This window comes from Tyto alba, unplaced genomic scaffold, assembly GCF_018691265.1.
Source record: "Tyto alba isolate M040663 unplaced genomic scaffold, T.alba_DEE_v4.0 Super-Scaffold_10, whole genome shotgun sequence".
In the NCBI taxonomy this organism is placed as follows: domain Eukaryota; kingdom Metazoa; phylum Chordata; class Aves; order Strigiformes; family Tytonidae; genus Tyto; species Tyto alba.
In genome coordinates this window covers 27,552,703-27,569,432 of record NW_024881262.1, presented here as the reverse complement: position 1 = coordinate 27,569,432, position 16,730 = coordinate 27,552,703, and the positions used below count along the sequence as shown (strand labels likewise).

The 16,730-nt window shown below is 41.4% G+C and overlaps 1 protein-coding gene across 2 annotated transcripts in view; it reads right to left on the bottom strand.

The window, feature by feature from the left end:
* The window catches only part of VPS8 (VPS8 subunit of CORVET complex), an 83,515-nt gene that overhangs the window by 61,825 nt on the left and 4,960 nt on the right, over window positions 1-16,730 (bottom strand). Inside the window, exons 5-13 of one of the 2 annotated variants that reach the window (XM_042794100.1) lie at window positions 16,026-16,058; window positions 14,514-14,568; window positions 10,230-10,235; window positions 5,375-5,499; window positions 3,741-3,827; window positions 2,274-2,341; window positions 1,487-1,640; window positions 1,322-1,381; window positions 366-473 (exon numbers count right to left, since the gene is read on the bottom strand). In XM_042794100.1, the coding sequence (XP_042650034.1) occupies window positions 366-473; window positions 1,322-1,381; window positions 1,487-1,640; window positions 2,274-2,341; window positions 3,741-3,827; window positions 5,375-5,499; window positions 10,230-10,235; window positions 14,514-14,568; window positions 16,026-16,058 (696 nt within the window). The remainder of the gene's footprint in view (window positions 1-365; window positions 474-1,321; window positions 1,382-1,486; window positions 1,641-2,273; window positions 2,342-3,740; window positions 3,828-5,374; window positions 5,500-10,229; window positions 10,236-14,513; window positions 14,569-16,025; window positions 16,059-16,730) is intronic. The other variant, XM_032992497.2, reaches the window with a different exon arrangement.

Here is a 16,730-nt window from a genome sequence, read left to right as displayed (position 1 = left end):
TAAGTAGATGGCACAAGGTGCCCAGAGAAGCTGTGGCTGCCCCCTCCCTGGAAGGGTTCAAGACCAGGTTGGATGGGGCTTTGAGCAACCTGGTGGAAGGTGCCCCTGCCCGTGGTAGGGGGCCTGGGGCTAGGTGATCTTTAAGGTCCCTTCTAACCCAAACCAGACTACAATTCTCAGGGAAGGGCACCACTACTTGCTGAAGAGCAATGATCAACAGGTCTGTTTTCCCAAGCTGGTTGTAAGATGCAGACATCCCTAGCATGTACAGATATCATACTTCCACTCAGACACAGGCACGGTCAACTGAATATGTGAATAAGATATGACTATCTGAAAAGCAGCATAAAACATCCAAGGCTTACCAGAAGAAAATGAACGACATCTCCTCGACAGAATGCAAGCATGGGGTTCACAGAGTTCTGTACGGCCACAAAGTGCCATGCCAGAAGAGGAACACTGGAAGGGTCCATCTGTTAGACAAAAAACACAGCCAGTATTTGAAGTACACAAGGCAGAACCTCAGTTTCAGGACATATGCTGTTCATCACCTGCCACTCACTGACTTTGCCATGTACGCATACAGGCTGTAAAGCATTTCCTGGTCTGCTGGCAGCTGAGCAGTAGCTTGTGCTCTTTGGTCCAGCCACACAGTTTAGGCACAACGTGTGTCTCTTGGCAAAGTGGACAGCCAGTTAGAACAAAATCTGTGACCTAGCTGATTAATGTAGATCCCATCTCACATGAATTGATGGACTACGACAAGCTGCAGCTTGCTGGCCATCTTGTCTGCATTCTCTCATCTAACATATCCCACATCTTTCCCCCCAGCTGCTTTTCTAAGAATTTTACCAGCAACTAGTGAAAGTGAATAATCAAGAGTTTAGAAGACTATTTAGTGCTCTAATTCCACTTTGTTTCTGTCCCTGCAATTAAGGATTCTATGGTGTGGTTCTTATGTAAAGAAGTGGCCCCAGTCCAAGGTGACCGTAGCCATAATCAGGTCAACATCTTATCTGTGGGTGCATGCAGGCTGCAGCAGGGAAGACAAAACCTAAGGGTCTCCTGTGTTCCTCCCTTCCTACTTATTGGAGAAATTCAGTGTCTCCATATAGGCACTGCTGCAAGCAGCCTTTTCACCTCCTCTCTGCCCAGTCTGCACACATTAGGCCAACAGATTATCACCGCAGTTCCGCAATGCAGTTTACTGCATGCTGATAAAGTAGCAATACCAAACACCTGGTCCCAATCTCATCCCCTTCACTCTAGGAACTGCTTGTAGCCATAACCCAGAAAGCAACTGTTTGGCTTCATTACTCACACGACCGTAAGGAAAGGTCATCCACACTTTCAGAGATGGCTTCAGGCCAATAACCAGTATCTTCAAAAAAAAAACCAAAAAGGCGAAATTAAATGTTTGAGTGTATACCAGAAAACTTCTCCTTTGTGATTTCTCACACAAAGCCTTCTGCAACCAGGAAGTTACCTTTGTTAGGGAGGCCATGGCCAGCAGTGAATACTGGGTAATAGGATGGTCTCTCAGCTCAACTTTTGCATGTAATGGTTCAATACAGCAAACTTCCCCCTTTGAGCCACTGAAGAGACATCGAGATTCACACGTTCTCACTCCCATAACCCTCCTGTAAAGAGGAGAAATCAGCTTGGTGGCCAGCTATCAATAAGAGATCAGCCCAACAATCTCATGAAATCCCAAGAGTGATCCTTCATAAATATTGTTTTTAAGAAGTCCTTTATACAGCTCCAGGGGTCACTTTTAGTGTGTCCCTGGAAGCAGTCCCATACAGTTGCTCAGAATCACACAAGAATTCCTCAAGATCTTATTTAACGGTAAAGTTTTGGAAATTACTGGACATGATCAGACTCCCTAGACTGTCAATCCTTCCTCCTTGTTCCTCCTACTCTTGAAGAGGCCAGGAAGAAAACAAGCACTTACTGCAGAGCAGCTCTTGTTAAAGAAACAAGGAGAAGCAAGAGGCAACACTTTTATGACAACTACCAAGAGCCCAGAAGGCAAGCCAAGATTCTGGACAATACATTGATACCTTAATAATTTGGGCTCTTCTTTGACTATTACACTGCAAGATAGCATCTTGCTTCAGGTGTGAAGTTATACTGCAGCCCTAAATTATACCTTCAACATTCAGACAGTAGCTTTATTGGTTTTAACGAGGTTTTTTGCTTAGGTTTTAGAAACTGTGACCCAGCATTAGTTTCTTGTATTTTCTATGGGTACTTAAGAGTTATTGTCTTACTTAAATGACAGTTCAAATACAGAGCCTCCGCTGTCGTTGCAAATTGCAAGCGTCGGGTCATCTGTAAACTGAGCAGATCATTAGATTAAAAGTGGCACTAAGAAATAAACTACAAAAAAAATGGGTAGAACAACCTATGCTATGGCATTATTAACAGCACAAAAAAGTACAAGCATTGTACCTACCAGAAAGATACTGTTAGCATCCAGTGTTGAGACAATTACTGTCTTTTTAATGTGTAAAAAAAGCAAGGTTTTGTGTTTCATCTTCATCCCTCCAGCAAGCCCCGTTGCTACATTTTGTTACCAAAGTCCCATTACTTTCTATTGCAGCTCAGAGCTACAGCATACCAAAACCTGTCTTACCACGAGAACAGCTCACAGTCTCAAGCCAGAGCCGGTGAATGGGCTGCTGTCACAAGCAGACCAAAATCAGAAACATACAGAACTACTAATGATACCAAATAATCGGGATAAGAAAGTGTCACAGCCACAGCTGAGGCTCCCTTCGGGAGGACTTTGCAACCCAGCATCTAGCAACACAAACATCTGGGCTGTATAGCAGTGTGAGTACTCATCAATGCTGGTACCACCATCAGGTCATGAGCTAGAGAAGGGGGTCGCCAGGAGCAGAGGACCTGACACAGGGCAAAGATGGCAGAGATGGAAGCGTGGAAGATGAAGCAGTAAGGTGGTACCTTCAAACCCACAAAACATTTTTGGTTAGCCGGGTCAGACCAGACAGTACACAAGAACCTGTCCTTGAGCAATGTGCCTACCAGACCCACTACACTAGTTCCATGTGTGACACTGTATGGGTCTGAGATGTCTGAGCACAGTCCAAGAAAGGAGAAGAGAGGTAAGAGTTTGGGTGATGCACCAAATTCACTGCTCTGGTCAAGCTGCCAAGGAGCATTATGCTCCGTTAGGAGAGGTTCATATAAAACAAAGCCATGCACAAAATGAGATATGAGTTTCTGTGTGTGACAATACCACTATGCTGAACCAATCATGATTTCCCTTTCGACCCAAACATTCCCAACAAGTTATTTGAAAAACTGCTGAAAAGCTACTTTCTACACTTCAGACTCAAGTCCAAAGTTGGCAAGTTATGTATCCAGTTCAAACGACTGCAAGTTTTAGAGAAATGTATTCTAGCAACTAATTCTTCATAGATTTTGGCATCAGAGAGAGAAGTTATAACAGACAAAAACTGTTGTTTTTTATATTACAACTCACAGTTGATACTATTATTTCAGCTCTCAAAATACTCCGTTTCTTTTTAAGTAGAATTTCTTTTTGTTCTTCTCACCTCTGGATACTGTCACCACATAGCTCCTAGGTACCTGCTCTCAACTGTGAATCTAAAAGTACTACATGAAGTCAACACATCTGACCGAACATAAGTGTGTTTTAAAGAAAGCGATATAAATAGTAGTATACAAAGAGTACGTGTAGTGTTTGTTACCTTGATGTGCAAAATGGCTGTTCCTGGTGGATGGGCATCTGTTATTGATCGTAGCAGCTTCCCACTGGCCAGATCCCACATTGTGATCTACAAGCAGATTGTTCTCAGTACACGTTTACTGCCCAGGGGTTCTCTCCATCACCTTGTGCATTAGTACATCAATAAACGTCTATATTCCCAATATCATCCTGGGTTAGCAGGGTCTTCACATCAAAGTAAAGTGATCTGAAATCTGTTTCTACCCTGTTTTTACAAGCAGTTTACTGATCTGCTTACAATCTTAACATCATCAGAGTTATCTTCACAACTCTGAACTGAGTCCTTTTGGCAAGCTCTCACCACCTGCCCAAACTCACTCACCGCACAGCTACCTGCCTGATAACACACTTAAAGAATGTACGATAACTTTGCTACCACACAACACTGTTCAAAGTGGTTCAAGGCATTTCTCTCTTGCAGAATCAGTGAACAGCTGAATAATCTCTGCTAATACGCGTTACCAAAACTCAAGCTTATCCATGGCCACCATGAACCTTGTCACTCCTCTCCTTCTGTGTTCGCTCAGCATGACAGGTGAGGTAGGAGTATACAACTTGGCTTGCGCTTGGATATTCAATTCAGGCAATTTCTCAATTACGAAGCAGTAAGTCCCAAACTGCATAACTGAGGAATATTTAGCCCAGAAGAGCTGAGATTCTAATTTGAATCAAACTTTACTGGAAATAATATTTCATATGGTTCCATAAATCTTCTATCAGAGCTTCATAGACCAGATGTCTCAGAACTACTGCTCCAAAATATTTCATCTGAGTATCATGTAAAAGTGGCCACTGCTATGCATGGACCAAACCCATATTTCCACAGTCTGGAGCAGTCTGTTATTTAGCCCTACTGCAGGCACTGGAGTGTGTTTTATCTATGAAGGTGAAAGCCAAAGGAACAAAACAAAATGAAACTAAAAATAAAAACAAAGCAGCTTTCTTTGTATTCCATGGACCCCTAAATTTTACCAAGCTAACTTCTATATATTTTGGTTTAGTTTTAGCCTTAAAGCTTTTGTTGAGGAATTGCTTTCCCTCTAGGTTCAGAGAAGGGCATAAAACTACAACAGCAAATCCATACCCTTTTTTCCCTGCATTCAAAAGCTATGTTGTTTCCGTCATACAACAGAGGGTATTAGTGAAAATGAGCTTTGGGGCTAGATATGAGTTCCAAGCATTTCAAGTCATCACCACAGTAAAAGCTAGCTTTAATTACAAAGCACAGATTTCACAAAGTGACCTAGAAAGACTAAGCTGGTTGTTGTGGTGCACCATTGCACATTTCTGTTTATAAGGAGCAGGACTTATGTCACAACGAGCCATGATTAGTTGAATCCTTCACTATATTCTGCATTACCCATTTCCTCCACAGAAACCTACCCCAAGCAATTTGAGTTAGATCACTGGATGCAGGAATTGGCTGGGCAAAACCGCCCTGAGCAGATCAAGCCATGCATGCTGTCTCTCAGCACAAAAACAACGAACAAACAGCTACATATTGAGTGTGCTTGGCTTGGAGCCATTGTCACCTCTGAATAGTCTCTCAGTAACAGAAGGACAGAGCACTGGACCATCTTCTTTGATGGGAATTACCTGTCCTTTGGCAAAGCCACACAGGAGTCTCGAACAGTCATTGTTGATACTGAGAGCAGAGATAGCCCCATACTGGGCCCCAACAGCAGTACTGCCCAGACACAGCCGAAGAGCCTGGTTTTGATCTAGAGCAGAACAAATAGAAAGAAATTAAAGAGAAAGAAAAAGCAATGATTAAATTAATATCATGCAATTATTTACATAAACAATTCACTTGGGGTACATTAACAATTCACAGGCTTGCAGTTAAGTTCTTAAAAAAGAGTTTACAAGATGAGAGCACATATTAGTACAGAGATAGTGAGACACTGTCTTGCAGGGGAAAACAGAAACTATTTTTAAAAGCACAAAACAGGCACAGGGAATATAAAAATGCAGAGGTATTACAAACTGAAGAAACTACTACAAAAATCAAAGCAATATCTAGCTTTCCTTTTGCTATTGTGCAATGGTGTTTAAAAGTTGTAGCAGGGAAGATGACAGAAAATTAATTCTATTTTCTGAGCCTTATACTTCTGTGCCAATTTGACCAGCTCCAACACAGCCTTTTGGTAAGTGTAACTTTTATTCCTCAGTTTTGTTGATAACACCCAGAACCTGGAGGGAAAACAAACTTGCGTCCCCAAGCTGCACAGTTAAAACACTGGATGAGCAGCTCTTACTTTCTAAGGAAACAGCAATGATCACTACACTGTGACAGAACTTCCTTTCCTGAGACACAGTGCCGCAGAGCAGGTGCTAATGCCAGCACAGCCTCCTAGAGCCTGGACTGCTGCACGGCCGTGCTGTTTGCCCCCTGCAGACAACAAACAGCAGCCACCTCTGTCCGTGCCAAGTTCTTGTGCGCTTCCACCATGAGAAACTAAAAAGTGCTTTGTAAGATGTTGTACTTCAGGCGTTATGAACGATAACCCTCTGCTTGTCTTTGGTGCGTTGCTCTTAAGAGCTAATGAAACAAATGTTCTGGATCTGCTTTTTCCACCTCTTGTCATTTTTGTCCTGCAAAATTTTGAGTGGGGGAGGAAGAAAAGATGCTTTGTGAGGACTGTTGGAATGAAGACTAGAGATTTGAAATTCATCAGAAGCACTACAAAAACACCGTGTACAGGATTTCACCTTAAGGAAGGGAAAAGATGGGACCCAGGGAACTGACAGCAGCTGAGCACCAGAAACCCTCTGGAAGAACCACCCAAGGCACAGGACACATTTCTCCAAGTTGCAGCACTGCTAGCAATGGGCTAGCTGTGAAATAGAGCATGAATGTCTCTCTCATTTCTTCCCCCTTAAAAAGTGATGTGTTCATCAAGCTGTACAGACAGATTGACGGCTGAGCACACACACAGTGGGAGTCACTTTTCAAATTCTACCAGTATGAAGAGGCATTAGTGGGAGGACCAAAATAAACACTAGCAAGAAGAGTGCCTGAACTCACGGGTTACTCTAAAGCATTGTTTAGGGTGAGGAGAAAGAGGCTAGGGCCAAGTTCAAATACTTTTTCCACTCCATTCCTCGTTTTCCTGCATCTATCTTGATAAAACACGTGTTGTAATGGCCCAAAAGAAAGTAAAAGATTACTTTTTCTGAAAAATCTGGACAGTGGTAGTAGAGAGGTAGGGACAGAGAGGGTGTTACAAACACCACTTGCTCTGCACACCAAATGAGACAGAGCCTGGGAGAGACAGGAAGGCCATGCTCTGTCTTGCTAATGCACAAGGAAGGCTCAGGTATTATAGAAACTTGTCAGTTTTGATCTAAAACATGACGACTACAGTGGCCAATAGGACACCATATGTTATGGGTGCTCAGAGACATCAGGATTCCTGTGAATGTTGAAGAATTCTGCTCTTGAAATCTGTGGGAGGAAAAGAGAAAGGTGCCTTCGGTTGACCAGACCATCTCTTCATCAGGTGACAAGCAGCCCAGGCAGTTCTGGAAAATGCTACCCGTTCCTCGCGTACTTCTGCTCTGCTTTGCCTGCCAGCACACCACCTGATGCTGCACGAAGAAGGAAGCAGCTCCCCTTTCTTCCTCTGTGGTCTGGCTTATGCCAAACACAGAATAGCGGAGCTGCACTTTCAAATGAGAACTGACATTTGCTTATTTACACTTAAAAACATTTCATAAAGATACTGCTACTACTGTAAGAGATGCTCAGTTAAACTACAGGTAGGTGAAGATTATTTTTCACAGCTAAATAATGAGAAACTGTAAAACACTGCTTTTCATTAATTGTCCAAATGAACGTGACATTGTTCAAGACAAAATCCTCTGAAATCCAAGAACATGAAAGTTCAAACTGGCTGAACCTACATGTACAGAAGCAGCTCTGAAAGCTCTGACAGCCACACAAGTTACTGTTTAAATAGATATCTAAATTTTATAAGCCTTGACACTCGTGTTTAACTAAACAAAGGATGTATACAGTTCAAGTGACTATACTGTGAATGGTTGCCATCATTCAAAATATAAGAGGAACATGGAGCCAAAACTACTTCAGGATCAGTGTAGGGAGAAATTAGAAAAGCAGCACACAGTTCATTGTATCTGCCACTCAAGCACAATGCAGAGCCTTCCTGAAGGTCAGTCTGATGCCACGGAGCCACAGCAAACCACAGCACCTTGTGCTCCAGGGGCCAGGCAGGGTGTTGCAGCCACCACCTCTATTACCAAACACAAGGCAGTGGAAACACTTCAAAACTAAGGCCATTGCTCTGCACACAATTCTCCTTATCAGGGTAAGATGAAAGCAGAAGTTATGTAATGGAAACAAAAATCATCCTTTGCTGTGCTACTAGGAAACACCTTGACATCACTGTGACAAGGGTGTACACAGTGCAGATCACAACAGGTCAAAGAAAAAGATGAAAAATCATGGAAGGTTTCCATGGAAGCTCAGAGAACACAGAGCGACAGCTGGAAAATGAGTGACCCAGACGGATATTCTCCAAATAGTATCCTTCAGGTCCCAAAGAAATAATTCCTGTTCCAGAGGTCTGGAAACACATTTCATTCACTAAAAGACCATCTACTAATCACAGAAATATGTTTTAAAATAGGGTGAGTACTGTAGCTCTTGCTATTAAAAGCTAATTGTACTCTGTTCCTTCCACTTTAGCTTAAATCTGTCAGTAAATCAATCCGTAACCTGTTTCCTGTAAGGTCTGATAAAGGACAATCTTTTACAGCTTTCTCTGTAAAGTGCAACAGCTTCAGAATCACTACTACTTTCAAATCCAGGTTTACACCTTTACCTATACACCCACATAAACTTTCAAATCCATTTTCTTCTTCCCTCACCCACAATGTCAATTCAAAATAAACAAGACCTCCCCACTCCGTCCCAAAATGAAATGCTTTGTGTGACTCAAGTTATTCCTTCCTAAGAAGGAAGCACCCATTGTTTGCCAGAGATGCATTTTCAGAATTGAGAAGTGGTCACTTGGAAAGCTAACCCCAGAGAAACCCATGCTAGTACTTGTTCTTGTTTCCAGTAAATCAAAAGATGATGCACAAGGAGGAGCCATCAGGTAAGACTTTTTTTCTTTAAAATTAACTATGAATAAGTCAGACAGAATCACTTCTGAAGAAAAGCAACATGCCTGAATCAATGAGCTCCTGTTAGTCAGCTGGTAGAGTAATAAAATGGATAAAAGCAAAAGGCTATAAAAGCTGATCTGATGATTTTCCAGACTAATATTATCAGCTTTGAATTAAGGCACATTTAGGATTAAGCACAAAAAACTTTTTCCAAATGCTTGAAACAAAGGTGGCTATCCATTGTCAAAGAAGTTTTTAATTTTTCAATTTACATAGAACAATTCTACATCTGAAAATTTCTGGCAGTAACTATTTGTGTTGCTCTCAAAGTCTGAAGTCAAAATGAGATGGCAATTTGACACAGGTCTACAAGTAAAGAATGAAAACAAGTTTGTGAATATTGAATAAATCACTTTCCAGAACAAAGGAATAAGCATAGCACTCCAGAAGTTATTACTTCTCAGATCACCAAGTTTTCATCAAGTTCTTTTCATTAGGCCATGATTTCCCTGAGTTTGAAAGGCCTGCTTTATTTCCTGCAGAATTTCTCAAATATTACCGATTTTACAAATGGGTCCTTTCCTCCCACCTTTATTAGGCACAGTACCAGTAAATGCTCTCCCAGGAGGTATATTCCTCTTGGGCCTGGGCATCAGGAGGACAATAGATGGTGACCTCGTGGGACAGGCTGCAGATACCACCTCCCCCCAGTAACACAACAGCTGTCCCCTAAACCAGGGCATGATGAACCCTCCCCTCCCCACCTCCTGCCCACAGCTTAGGCTAGTAAAATGATTACTCGGAGTAGGGGTTAAGTCACATCAGGAACCCACTGATCCCTCCTCAGCTGCATAACTGGTGCATGAGCAGGGCTTTCTGAAGTCGCTGTCTGCTTACATGGGTTTCACAGAGTTTCTGGCTTGTGGCTCTTTGAATCAGGTTCCTATTCCACAGTGCTCCCACTTGACAGCTCTCAGGCAGAAACAGAGGGATGGTGATCTCCTGGAAGAGCCTTTGTCCTGCCCTGACATAATGTCTTTACAAACAGCTATGGACCTGCTTGCTCTAAAACATTATAAATAGCACATTTACCTGTTCCTCTGCTGTTCTTCTTGCCTGGAGAATTTAGAAGTGTGCAGTGTACATGCATTCAATAACCAAATCCCAGACTGGCCAGCAGTATTATCCGCTGACTGGTTACTTCACTGCCTTACTTGCTGCTTATCTGGCATCTTAAATTCTGGCAGAGACAACATGCAAACTGGGCAAGACAGGAGTTGTTCATGCAGTGTACGTGCACAGTGCAGTGTTACTGTACCTTTTCCTTTTCAATCCACACAGAAAGGGAAAAAAAATGAAAGAAAAAGCCAGATATCAATATAAAAGAGTGAAGTAATGAACAGCATATATGTGATAATCTTCAAAGACAGACAAGACCTTCAGATTTTGTTGATAGTGTTTCTGTTGTTAACATTTCCCCTTTTGATTTACTCAAGTAACAGAGGATGCTGTGATAGCTAGTGTTTTTAAACCAGCAGTTTAAAAAGCATATGGAATCGCTGAAGAAAAATGAGTTTATAAATTCAGACTTCATTGTATTGAACAAAAACAAAAACAAAATGAACAAACAAACAAACAAAAAATGTAACAGGAAATAAAACTGGAAGTTCACAGTGACATAACTGGTAAAACTGTTTTCAACAGTTACCACCCACCAGCCAATCAACTCCTTGTTAACTTCCAAAAACAACCAGGGTCCCCAAAATCTAGTTTTAATGCTATCTTCAGGTACTTACACTGCCTGTTCTCTCAAGGTATCATGCTACTCCCTCACCTCAACAAAGATTCAGGACACTAATCATAAGTTTTTCTGTCAACAGAGGAAATAAATGGTTCAATGCTAATCAAAACAAAGTTTAGATAGAAATTTTCTGTTTGGATCACGGAGTGTCCATGAAAAAATAACACATTTCAGTGAGTTCTGTTTAAGGGCTAGATTTTGAGTACTGTAAAAACCTCTTGGCTCTTCGAGAAAGACAGAAGTTAAAAAAACCTCTAAAGGATTACTTGTTTATTGTTATAGGCTTGCTGGGAGAGCACTTCTTCACTCCAGCTAGCATTCCCCAAGAAAAGTCATGGCACAGAGCATAATTGTTCATTTGTACAACGCTCACATATCCAAACAAGTTTCAGAAAAAATCTGGCAAAAGGATGGCCCTCATTTATATATATAAAAAAAAATCCTCCAAGTGAGCACAGCACTAGAAACAAGCTAAGGGTCATATTCTTAATGCACAAAAAAACTGTCATTATGAAAATTTGGTAACAAAGCATCAAATAGAAGATAAACTACCTGAAAGATAGGTAAAAAAATGCAAACACCAAACTCTTCTCAGTAATGTCAGATCACACAATAAACAGCAAATACCAGAAATGGCAGATTGAGAGGTTTAGATCGGTTGTTTGGAATTTTCTTCCCCTGAAAGATTCTGTGGCCCTGGAGCAGGTTACCAGAGGAGTGTGTGCATGCACGTTTGCCTGTTGGGCAGTATCTTGCATCCATAAGTGGTTTTCAAGACTTGGCTAGACAAAGCCAGTGCTGCCCCCACCCAGTTATTGGTGACCGTCCCACACCAAACAGGGGTGACTGCAGACATCCCTTCCTACCAACACTTCTGCAACACTTAGGATGTCCAAGAGGTAGCATCTAATCCAAAAGAAAAATATTAGTTTTCAAAGATTAGATGCACAATCTGAGAACTGTCCTGTGATAATTTTTCAAGAGCCAACAGAAGCATTCAAAAAAGCAGAATCAAAGCTACCTAAGTCTTCTTTAAAATTGACAAAGAAGACAAGTCCAGAGGTACAGGTGGACTTACAAGAAGAGACAAACAAAATAGCCACATAAAGTCAAATGTATGAAAGAAAAAATAAAGGGCTAAAAAAATTGCTAGTAACACAAAACTGTTCAGAGAAATGTGAACATCAGCAACATTCAAACAGAAAATGGAACTACATTTTGCAGCCAAAAAAAGGTGATGTTTCAATCATACAGTATAAACCACACACACAGCTTACAAAACTTCAGGGAGTAAATCTCATCCTAATTAACACACCTAGTAGAAAAACGTTTCTATTAAAAAAGTACATAAATTGATTGGTCTACAGATATAAACTGCTGGTTTAAAATTACAGAATAGAAGCAAGCCAGAACACTAATCCTCTCTTTTTGCACACAAGGCAGCCTTATATGGCCACATCCTGCAAGGATTTCTCTCTTTGCATATAGATCCAAGAGCACTGGGGTGAACACCCAAGTTTTAATTACAGAGCAGACAGAATTTTCACAGAGAACTGAAGTGTCCAGGAAGCATTCGTGCCCATATCTGAAACAAAATTGGATGATATATTTTCATTCCTCACCACCTTTAAATTACAGCATGGACTCACAGAATAGCTTTGGCTGGAAGGGAGTTGTGGAGGTCTCTGGCCCAGTCCTGCTGCTCCAAGTAAAGTCAACAAGATCAGCTAGCTCAGGGCCTTGATGAGTTTTGAATATCCTCAAGGAAGCAGACTCCCCAGCCTCTCTCAACCCCTATCAAATGCTTCACCCTCACGGTGAAAAATCCAGTCAGAACTTCCCACATTGCAACTTGGGTCCACTGCCTCTTATCTAACACCACGGACCTTTGAGAAGGGTCTGAGTCTCTCTTCTGCTACCTAATGGAAGGCTATGGAGAAGACAGCAACATGATGTCCCCTTAGCCACCCTGTCTCCATGCAGAAGAAACCCAATTCTCTCAGCCTCTCCTCACGCATGATGTGCTTCAGCCCTGTAATCACCTCGGGGATCCCCCTCCACTGGGCCCACCACAGTACATCAACCTCTGTCTCGTACTGAGCAGCCCAAAGCTGGATGCAGTACATCAGGTGGGATCTCACAAGCACAGAGGGGAGTAATAATTTTCTTCAACCTGCTGAATGCACTGGTGATAATACAGTACGTGGCTGTACAAACAATAATTTTATGCATTTCAATAGATCAGAAATCTTCAAAAGCCCTGTTGCAAGTATGCAAAGAAATTCTTCAAAACATTGACATTTATTTTAATAAAAGCCAAATAGTGGAAAGCTGGCATTATGCCAAGTTTCCTAAAGGCCACAAAATTAACTGAATCGCTACAGACTACACAGCTTTGCCAAGACCGTGGCCAAAATAACAGTAAACATGCTGGTCCAAAGTAATCAACAGTGTAGGAAAAAAAACTTTTCTTAAACACACTCACACTGAGCAGAACAAACAAACAAATCTTACAAAATACATTAACTGAAAGCATCTCATACATTCAGGCATTCAGCGGTCCATCATCTTAAACTGGACTTGATGTAGAAATAATCACAACAAAGGTAAGAATGACCCTTCCTCTGCACAGGCTTACACAGAGTCCTAAAGCCCCTTCTGAAGTGTTAAATGCTAAAAATAATATTTCTCTATTACAACACTTGCAGAGAACAGTTCCTTGTTTAAAAGTTGACTCACTTCTTAGTGTCTGCATATAGAGAGAGCAACAGGAAAATCAGAGTAAAAATGCATTCCATAGCAGTGGTATTGGATATCTCCACATACTAGGCAAATTTTAGAAAAACTATGATCTACTACTAAAAACTGAGTAAGATCATGTGTTGATTGTAGCAGATAAGAAGCTATTTATATTGAGATTAAGCACATCCCATAATTGTTTCAATACTGGATTAAGCAAATGGCATCAAATAGTTTAATGCCTAAATACCCAGGAAAGAAAGTCTTACGCTGTCACAGTCTTTCCCATCCTTCTGTTGCATCCTGTCCCCCATAACTTTTGGCCTCTTGAATAATTTCAGCCAACTTTGAAAGAAAAGTAAAGATGACAATGAAAGTTCTGAAATTGTTACGAATTTGGTGCTACGTAGACAAAAGGAGCAAAACCACAATGCGTATGCGAGCAATTCAAGAGCTGCTCTCACCCAGCTGATAAGCTGGATAAACAGAGGCACAAGCTCAGAAACTTTTTTAAGGAAGTTTGGTGATAAGAGGAAGGAAAGAATAAAAGAATGACAGAACACAGAGGTGACTGGTGCAGGGAAAGGTCAGGGAAGGAGAAACCTATGATACAAGCCGACAGGTAGCCATGGGACAGAAGTTCCATTTCCCAAGGAACACATTTTAATTTCCCTAATGCTGGCAGCTATTATGTCATAGGGGAGAAAAAGATTAATACTGTATGAGATGATGGTTGTATACTGGTTCTGGTTTCTTCCACATAAGAACAGAGTAATTTATATTTAAACAAAGAAAAGGCCCTTATACAATTGCCACAGACAAATTTCTCAAGATCAGTGTGCCAATCCCCAATAAAGCAGAAGAACTACGTGAATAAGAACAACTGAAATATTATTTGTGCTTCATTTCTTTCCTGAAACAAAATCACATTTATCACAGGACATATTAGAAGAATTCCACCCTGCAGTTCTAATTCAGACTGGGTTGTTTTGCTTGTGTTTGTCTGGGTTTTTTTTAGGATCATTAAAATGCAAAAGCCTCAAAACTTTATTTTTAACTTACCAAATATCAGTGCTAACCCATGGGAAGTCCCCACTGCTATCAGATTTGATGCTGCCTGAAATAGTCATGCAGAAAGATTGAAAGTAGAAGAAATGTCAGTCACAAACCCACCACTTAAACTCTCACTTACTCATGCAAAGTTTGCCAAAAGGGGAAGATTTAGAAGGTTACAGATATAAACATTTTCTAATTTATAAGTGACAAGCAATTCCTACGTGAAAGCTAGAGAAGTATTACACCTGAATGACCATCACACAGATTTTCTCAAGTTCACAGGACTGCCTCTTCCTCTGCTGTTTGAAATTCAAGTGCTCAGAGTGGCGCCCACAGTGAAATTTCTTCTCTCTAAAGTCAGCCTCATTCTTTTGGTGTGGTAGCTGAGTATAAATACTCAGAGGGTTTTTCTCACTCCATTGCTACATCCACATCTGAGCTCTTCTACAATCCTGGTCAATGCTGGTCACCTGAAGAGGCAGTCCCCAGCAAGCCCAGAGACTCCAACTTCCCTCCACAGGGAATTAAACATAGCTCCAAGATTCTATCACACTTGCAAACCTGCACCAAATTAAATAGAACTTAGTAGAAATCACATAATGCTGTAGTTCTATTAATGTTGCTCTACTTTTTATTTCTTAGCAAGTGCAAGTCAGATAAAAAAAATTAAGAGCTTTCACATCTGGAGTATGTAAGTATAGGTTTTTATCCTATGTGCACATCAGTCACAGCCTGCTTCCAATTTTGCTGTGCAGCCTTTTGCCCTAGATGTGACTGTTTGTTTTTTTTTCCTTTTTCTTTTTTAAACAAAAAGTATAACTTCTTATAGATTGTTGCTACTACAGTCAAAGCAACCAAGCACATCTTTAGTGTCTTTGTAAAACATTAAAACTCACTTTACAAGGGCAGAACAAATCCTTGCTGTATTTTACCTCCTTAAAATATTTCTCTTCTTTAACTATAGGCAGCTTCCCTTCTGATGTATTTTAATTAACATGCTTGACTTCAAGAAGTTTAACACAAATTGCTAAACAGCACTATCTTTCAGATAGGCTTTTGGTGAAATTTTGTATTTTAAGGTCATATTTCAGTTACATCAGAGCCATAGAGATTTTGAACCCATCAATTTATGAGCACTTCAGTTTAAGTTTCTTTAAAAAATTGTTGGGAGTCAAAGCAGTAACTGGCAAAGAAGAAGCAGCTAGGGAAATTCCATGTGTTCGACAGATGAACACTTACCTTATGGGAAAAGGTTAGCTGCTCAACTAACAAACCCTAGTGATGATGTGAAAAGGGGAGAGCGTGGGGCTTGATCAGCAGTGGGCAGCTGGGCAGTTCAGGGTTGAACTCTGCCCCCAGGAACGAGATCTTTCATGCTGCTTCTCCCACCCCGCATATTTGAAAATTCTTAGTAAGGGTAAGAAGAAAGATGCATTTATCAGCTGTCTTAAATTGATGCTTTAACAAAATTACATGAAAACTAACTCTACAGCACTTGAAAATTGCTGGGGTACTTACTATTGCAGTGGGCAAGCCAGCATCCACTTTGTCCTAGAAAAACAGGACAAGTCATGAGTCAGAGAGACAGAACTCCCAGCTCCATGCATGTCTCTAATAATTAGAACTACAGTATGCAGAAAAATCAACGCAAGTTGCATTTTAATAGTCCCACCAGGGCAGAGAGTGCTGAGGAAACCACTGGCCAGAAATACCCGGAAGGGAACAGAAAGTGCACAGAAATGGGGAGGAAGCAGAACATTCTGTAATTCCGTATAAAAATTACTGTGTTCTTCTCAAAACAGTCTAGACTTAACAAGAGCTTTCAGCATCCTTTGTGCACACAGCAGAGACATGGATTGCAAACCTGCTTCCCTCTCCCTGCTGAAGCATACCTGACTAAGCTTCCCATTCAGGGGGCTCACCCACACCTCTGCCAACACGCGTTACAGCCTGCTGACATTCAGACCCTGGTCACACAGCCGTCACGAAACCCTCACAGATGAGTCGCTTGTATTCTGTTCTAACAAGCCTACCTCGCACGCTTCAGAAATCACACACTTTCCTAAATCCCCACCTTATCTCTGACCTTGGACAGTCACTTTGTGCCGGCAGGGCTATCTACAGGCCAGCTCCACCCCACCTGTGCCTGAAATGCAGTCACAGACACGGGAACGTGCAGACCTGCTCCTCACTCAGCTCAGAACGATGACTCTGGTCTGTGCC